General features: G+C 33.8%; 1 protein-coding gene across 2 annotated transcripts; it reads right to left on the bottom strand.

Annotated features, from left to right (window-relative positions):
- Positions 1 to 268: 268 nt before the first annotated feature.
- dynlrb1 (dynein, light chain, roadblock-type 1) lies at positions 269 to 2,103 on the bottom strand. Of its 2 annotated transcripts, XM_039673931.2 has the most exons (4): positions 1,992 to 2,103; positions 1,593 to 1,668; positions 1,292 to 1,459; positions 269 to 644 (listed from the first exon to the last, which is right to left on the bottom strand). In XM_039673931.2, exons 1-4 carry the CDS (start codon positions 1,992 to 1,994, stop codon positions 601 to 603), a joined length of 291 nt encoding a protein of 96 aa, XP_039529865.1. In that variant the 5' UTR covers positions 1,995 to 2,103; the 3' UTR covers positions 269 to 600. The 2 variants fall into 2 exon arrangements, with proteins under 2 accessions (XP_039529865.1, XP_088981346.1); XM_089125220.1 differs by lacking the exon at positions 1,992 to 2,103 and having other exon boundaries at positions 1,593 to 1,677.
- Between the last annotated feature and the right edge of the window lie 6,006 nt (positions 2,104 to 8,109).

Below are 8,109 nucleotides of genomic sequence, written 5' to 3'. Positions count from 1 at the left end.
GTCATAGCAGGATTTAAAGGGACAGGACCCAGTTTAAGTATACACCTACAATAACAATATAGATACAAAGTTTCGTTGCTAATCATGTAAATTTACATTCTATGGCTATATTGTATTTTAGTAAACCCATATAATCTGTGTAATTAAGTTTTTTTTACAGTCTACATATGTACAACCAAATGTCTATAAATCTAAATATGTTGTGAATTATGGCAAACAGCAGAGCATGCTTTCCATTTCATATGACAATACAAAGCCAACGAATAAATAAAAGGTCAAGCATTGTTGTTTTATTAGCATAGACAAACAAGTACAGTATGGCATCATGTCATGTTAATGCGTATAGATGATGAACAGCTGGAGTACTTGCAAAAGAGAGAATATGAGAGCACAATAAATTACAGAAAAAAAGGCAAATGATTGGAATTATAAGCAAGATCAGTACAAACCTAATATTTATAATAAGATGGATGCATCTTCCTTTAAAGTAACTGTTTTACTACATTAACTTCACTTAACTGGAACGTATGAAATGAAACACTTTTGGCCGTTATTTAGAGAAAAAAATACTATGGCAATACAACTATGAAGAATTCAGGACTACTCTGTAGGATTTTGAATGACGATCAGGAAATAGTCCTTGTCTGTAAAGAGAACAGAATAAAGAAAATTACATTATTAATGTTTGATCATATTCATCAATCGATATCAGATAAATACCAGAAACATATTTGGCTTTGTGCAGACAGGCAGCAAAAATACAACATTAAGACATATTCAACCCTCATATTTTATTTACAAAATGATCACCCCTGATCGTTGTTAGATTGTTTTAATATAATAATAATGACTATGGTCCCACTTTATATTAGGTGTCTTTAACAACTATGAACTAACATTAAAATTATTCATTTGATACAATGAACGTATTGTGTACATACAGGTTTTTTTTTACATTGTACTTATCTTTTTAAAAATCCCTGCATTTAATGACAGCTGTGATTCATTTCTGTAATTACACTGTTGACTCTTCCCTTAAACCTACTCATACCCCAAAACCTGTCCCTAACCTTACCCGTACACCACCTCGATAGCAGCAAGTCTTTTGCAATACAATGAACACAATAAGTGCATTCTACTTATTTTTAGATGTAAGAAAATAGTAGTTGACGACACCTAATATTATTTATGATGGTAATAATTATTATGATATAATAATGGAGGTTTGCTGAGGCCCCCTGTTTGAGAACCACTGCACTAAGCAGCATTGCACAAGTGCACTTTTTATTACCTGGGGCAATCATGATCTCATTCTTCTTTGATCGAATTCTAAGAAAGGTGAGATCATTTTGAGGGTCGATGTCCCTTACTATTCCCCGAGCTTTCATGAGCAACTGGTGGATATTACCAGCATACTGGACTGTGCTTGCGTTGTCAAGGGTGCTTTTAATGGGGATGCCTAATAAAAGAGAGCACATAGGGGAAACTGCAGATACAACAACAACGATCTCTTTGTTTAAACAGTTCCCTGCTGAAGCACATGATGACAACCAAACTAAAATATGCATAACAGCTGCAACATTTCAAGATACCTTCTGCATTAACAATGATGATTCCTTGTACTCCTTTCTGATTCTGGAGCCTTTTCATCGTCTCTTCCACCTCAGCCTGCAACATAAACGCTTTATGGATTAAAACAGCCTAATTAACACTAAAACCAGCTTTATGTCATAACTTGATATCCTTCGGAACAGTCGCACTGTGAAATCGCTAAATGAGTCTCTTGAAAAAACAACAACGTATTTTTGCCATTTTTTTTTTTATTTACTCGAGAAGTAGTTGGCTACTATACGGGCCATCTCGTAAAATGACAACGCCCTGCATTCAATGTTAGCCCACAAAAACCTTAACCGAGACAATGACAAGGTAACAAACATGAACTTTCGATTATAGTACCATTTGATCAACTATAAATGGTAAAATATACTTGCCATTGTGAAGGTAAGTCAGTAGTGTTTTCGTTGCTATGATTGATGCTGCAAACTCCGGAAGTAGAAACATGTAGTATGTGAACGATCGGTTATACGTTACTGCCACCCGCTGGATTGGAGGAAAACAGGCCACTTAGTGCTTTTAGATCTATTATTATACAAATATTTTGAGGTTAACTTGAACATGCCTGTTTTTTTATTTATGTATTTATTTCTTTGCTAAGAGAATGTTTTCCACGATAATGTCTAGCTGGAAAACAAACAAAACAGTGGCAGTTTCTTCATCTGAATTTCTAGGAACTTCAACAGTCTTTGATAATTTGAACATATGTTTGCTATTTTATATTAAAAGGGACTGTAGTTTCCATAAGTGGGTAAAAAAACAACAACAGAGTGGGCTAAATAAAAGTAAACTTTTTTAAACTAGCCCACTGTACTAAAACTGTACAAGTCTGTAAAAAGCAGTTCAATGACAGACTTGTTTGGCTTGAATGTTTACTGAACCCCCTGTGGTTCAATTTTGTCTAGACATGCTTAAAAAAAGTTAGCATGCTGAAAGTTATAGCCTATTACTGACTGATGAGAAAAAATAAATGTTTAATTGGACTGATTTGAGGATAGGAACAAATGGAAATGAGGTTGCTTATCAACCACTGTAAAGATGGTACAGGTATGGTCTGATAAGTGCGCTGTGGACAGGCACTGGATTTATGAGGTCATTTACTTCCTTTCCAAACTTTGCCTCAGGTTTTCCGCTTAATAACTGCTGCTAGGTCAGCTCTACTCTTAGCATACACATGGAAATTTTGACTCGTTCCATATGTGCAGCTACATGCATGACGGAGAGGGTGCATGGCGCCTCACATTTGGTATTTAAAGCAAATATCATAGAACGACTATGTGATGGAGTAACAAAATAAAACACAAAGTTGGCAGTATTTTCACTTGATCTGATTATACAATCAACTTTGGTTTTATTTGTACTATCTATTTATTAAAACTGAATTAGGTAATCTAACAGTTTGTGACCATTTTTTTTTCCTCATGGTGGTTTACAAAACCTCATTGTGAGTGTGTTCTACAACCATCAAAAAAAGAGCTAGAAACTGCACATGCTTCATAGTTGTATTTCACACACACAACCGGAAAGCAAAACAGGGCCATGTGAGAAAATAAGCAGCTGTGAAAACCATCATAAAGAGCTGTTAAATTTAATAGTAGCCTAGAGTGTTACAAATTAAAATGTGCTAATTTATTCATTCACTTATCTATTAGAAGAGCCAAGCAGAGGTGGACAGTAACAAAGTAGATCTAGATGTTTTCTGAAAACTTTTTACTTTAACTTCACAACATTTGAAAGACAAATATCATACTTTTTACTCGACAACAATTCTGCAAAGGTCCTATAGATAGTAGAACCAGACTGATGTTGGTTTCTGACATCAACCAGATTTTAATTTTCAATAAAGTGTTAGATTCTGATGTCAACCTGTTTTTCATTTTCAACATTGGGTTCGGTCTTAAATACAAATTTTATCATTGTTTTGGAGCACACTAGCTTATAGATAACAGTAAGGAACATATGCACACTAAAAGCCAAAAAATTTAAATAGGTCACTGTTTGAGGGAACAGCCATTGTGCACGTTATTGAGTGCATTTATTCAATGTCACATTCAATCCCACTACTGGAACTGTGTTCTAGAAGTAAATTTGATATTGATATTGATATGAGGGTAGGTGCAGAAAGATTCAGAGGCAAAAGGTACTACATACAACAATAAAACAATGCATTGACATTTACTTTTTACTTTTGATATAAATACTTTTAAAAACAAGTAGCCTGCTCCTGTACTTTTACTTAAGTAAAAACCAGTCTTTACTACTTGTAAACAGAGTATTATTTGACCAGTAGTATCTGTACTGTCACTCAAGTAAGGAAGTTATGTACTTTGTCCACCTCTGGAGCCAATACGTTATATCATGGAAAGAAGAAAAGAGGAAAAACTGTGTTGTGTTTTAAAGGGTTTGAACTATACTTTGCTGTGTTATAGTGACTGGATCATATTTCCTCACCCGTCAGTAGTCAGAGACAAGACGAGACAACCCCTATTGGGCAATGGCTGGTGTCCAGTTACATGAGTAAGAGACAGGGATTCATACACAGTTTGAAAATGTTCACGTTGGATTTGTCATAATAGAGTTGTAGTTTGGCCTTTGTTTGCTAAAAATCAGACAATGTGTGTCTGCAGAAAACTCATATCAACTTCTTAACATTATTTTAGAGGGAATCTAAGAGTTAAATGTCTCACAATGTGAAGTAAAAGTATTTACTACCTGACAAGGAGATAATGAAGAGGACCAGGAGGTGTTCAAAACTGAAAGTGCACACAAAGCTCGCTTTTATAAAGTGTTTTTCTCCTGAGGGAGTATGGCTCTGCTCCCAGATATCTACATTTTACAACGTGAAAGCGTCACTAATGATTCTCTGTTTCATGTCAACTTCTTGACTAATAAAAAAAGTGGATTCCTTACTGGCTATATATAACATTTAAGACCTCACCTGAAGCTGCACTAACAGGATGCATGATATTTCCATTTTAGCTTTTTCATGTTTACATTTGATAATGGATATACGCTATTGTTTCTACGTGTTTCAGGGCATGCACATACAAATTCCCCTCTAACTTGGGCAATAAGTAACATAACATGTTTGGATGAGTTAAAAAGAAAATGGCTTGCTTGTATCTTACATCTGTTGGTTATTTCCGCAGCTGCTTATCATAGTGTCCTTCAATTGCAGGTCCATGGCCAAACAGCTTTTGCAATCATTACCAAAGCTTAAAGAAAACAGCAGAATCTAGTCCTGCATCAGCAACTCTGTGCTGTCTGCCCCTGTTTGTTAAGATTGAATAGCTGTGTAAACACTATAACTATAACTATGATTCAACTCTGGACCCTTTTCACATTTCTTGTGGGATATCAATATCTTGTGTAACTGACATTACTGAAGAAGACAATGACATTATGCTATACAAACTAAGTACGTACAAAACCGTGGCTAGAGTTGAATCACAGATGCAAAGGACCCTTTTCACAGACCGTGATGATGCGTTTCCACAGTTATCAACATTGCAAATCTTGATAAAACACGTTTGAGCAGAACACAGTAACAGTTGTTCCCAATTTTCCACTGCTGATTGTGGACACTATATCTGTCTATCCATTCAGGTTTCCATTTTTCTATAAAGCATCTTTACCTTAATTTAATTTAGATAAAATTTCATTTGGCTTCCTGTTTATTTTCCTTTATTTAGAGTAAAATAAAGAAATAATGTGGCAAATTAACTTTTCAGCAACGTCTGCAATGTTCTTGAACGTCTATATTTAACAACAAAATAAACAAGATCAGAATGACATTAACTAAAAATTCAACAGAAATGCTGTTTGTTTGCCAAATGTCCAAATTTCAGTGTGTCCTGGGTGTTTACATTGAATTCAGGGCCAAAGTTAGAAGTCTGTTAAACAACTATGTGACGTACTTATTAAAAGTCCCACATGAACAGAAAATAACAATACATGCTTACATATTTGTATGGACACAAACATGCTAGTTTTAATTCAAACCATATTGTGAATTACTCCGTGCCAAGACATCAACATCATAAGACGGTCATTCATTCATCACTCTAAAGTTCATAAGATTTAAAAAAAATAAAATAAAATAAAAAATCTTATTTTCCTATTGAGGTATGTGCTAAAGATTTACAAGAAAAGATCGAATTGGGTTTAATGAAATCACATGCAAACATAATCTAGCAACTTTTTTTAGTTGTTGTTTTTATATATATGAAGAGTTCAGATGCAAAAGCCTCTAAGTGCCATTTGAAATTTTCTTCTAGAATGATAATTTTTATCAAGCTTATATTTAAGTTCAGTGATTTCACTTAAATGGCAATGATAATTACCTATTAATTGTTATTTAAGTGAAATAACTGAACTTAAATATACAAGTTTGATAAAAATCATCATTAAAGAAGAAAATTTCAAATGGCATTTAGAGGCTTTTGCATCTGAACTCTTCATATATACAAATACGGGCATTGTAAATTACTTTATCTGATGGGCACATGAACTGTTGCTTTTACTCTTATCTTAGGTCTGTCCTGCAGTCTTCTGCAAAATTTAGTCACTGCTGTCTCAGAGATTGACAAAATGGATCCCTTCCATTCTTATCACTGTTTTAACCTTTCCATTTGTGCAATAAAGTGCTTCTTTCCACTTGCCCTCATAAGGGATGACATTTACCTTCTCTCTCTGTTCTTTTATTTTAAATGATTGTGACACAAACAATGGCTATTAATGTCAATTAATGTCAAACTAATTTATTTTGAGTCTGAACAGCCTCAGTGGCCTGTCAAGAACTGCTAGAGAACCACACAAACCAGACACAGGATGGATGCCAAATGTGCAGATAAGCATTATAAAATTTTTATGTTTTTCCCTCATATTTGATTTACATCTCAACATTTCCCGTAGCTCCATTTGCACAAGCCCTGCCTACATCACAATGTGGATCAATGTGTGGAGGAAATGTACTTTATTTCTTGAGCATAACATTAGAAATAAATATAAGGCCTCACACATTGTTTTGAGCATTGCATTGGCTATAGACCATTTCACAAGATGTAAACAACACTGGTCCAGAAGCACTTCCTGTTTCAGTTTGTAACTGTTTTCTTTATTTCACATGTAAAGAAAACATCTTAAAGATGTTTGTTTAACTTTTTGATTCAGTTTTAAATGTTCTGTTGGTTGTATTTTATCCCAGCTTTTATGTAGTGTTAAAAAACTGAAACAGGAAGTGCTTCTGGACCAGTGTTGTTTACATCTTGTGAAATGGTCTATAGGTTTAAATGGATATTATATTAAATCTACGTACAATTTGCACACGTCTATCTGGCTTTTATTAATCCCATGAATAAGAGGGCTTCATACTGACACCTACGGTGTGTAGGTGTGTGTTTTTTTTTTTTTTCAAAGCACCAGTTATTTTTTTCACATTTTCTTTCCTTCATTTTATTCATAGTGTTATTATTATTAGATTTACATCATTTATCACTTATTGATTGCTATGCATTTATGTAATTCAAGTTATTATATTACATATCATTTATTTTCTATTGTTGTTTAAATCTTCTGATTGCGTGGTTTAAAGGGATGTTTATCTTAGGAGACAATAAGAAAACGTCATTTCAAGGTTTTTAACTTCACAGGACGATGTTGTGACGCAGTAATTTTCCATTGTTTTGCTCTTGGTATAATAACACTTGTTGGAACTATACATGGCCAGATGAAGTCTGAGCATTGAGACACACAAATGATGTTATAAACATATTTTTATTATCATCACTTCGTCTCCTGCTTCTGCTCTTTTCTTTGGCTTTCTCAGTCAAACTCTCAGGGTGATAGAAGGCTCTTAATAGAGTATTGAGGTACCAGACAAGACTTTCTGTCGACAGGTTATGCTGGTTTGCAGACTAGACAAAATAAATATCCTTTGACAAGATCTGGCGTCTGGGGCTGAATTTGATATTTCTGACGGGATTCCATCCAAATCCAATCCGTGTTGGGTGTAATGCAAAACTAAGTATTCATTTATTAATGCATTATTTCATTTAACTTAATTTTAAAAGTGAAACTTTTCCTTGAAAAGGTAGAGAAAATGATTACACTTATTTTTTCATTTTCTTCTGATGTAATTGCATTTTAGACTATAGACTAATTCTATATAAAATAGTGGATTTAACAACAAACTTAAACTAATTAATTGTAGCAAGTAATACATTTTTATAACAAACTTGGTTCATCAGGGCTTTGGGACAGTAGGCTGTGTTTATAAAAACTGTATGAGTTTCTGTTGTTGAACACAATATATATATAAAAACTGTATGAGTTTCTGTTGTTGAACACAATATATATATATATGTATATATATATATATATATATATATATTAAAGAATACAGTTGATGGTAGCAATTGACTTTCATACAAGAAAAAATAAAATAAAATGGAAGTCAATGGGTGCCGTCAACTGGTTACCAAACTGGTGTAAAAA

This window comes from Pimephales promelas, chromosome 21 (genome assembly GCF_988280905.1).
Source record: "Pimephales promelas chromosome 21, fPimPro1.hap1.1, whole genome shotgun sequence".
Taxonomy (NCBI): domain Eukaryota; kingdom Metazoa; phylum Chordata; class Actinopteri; order Cypriniformes; family Leuciscidae; genus Pimephales; species Pimephales promelas.
This window is presented reverse-complemented; position numbering and strand designations above follow the sequence as displayed.

Coding starts and splice junctions, on each gene's coding strand:
- dynlrb1 (XM_089125220.1), bottom strand. CDS start 1,677: ATGTTGCAGGCTGAGGTGGAAGAGACGATGAAAAGGCTCCAGAATCAG. Junction 1,460..1,592: donor CATCATTGTTAATGCAGAAG/GTATCTTGAAAT, acceptor CTCTTTTATTAG/GCATCCCCATTAAAAGCACC. Junction 645..1,291: donor TGAGATCATGATTGCCCCAG/GTAATAAAAAGT, acceptor TTCTCTTTACAG/ACAAGGACTATTTCCTGATC.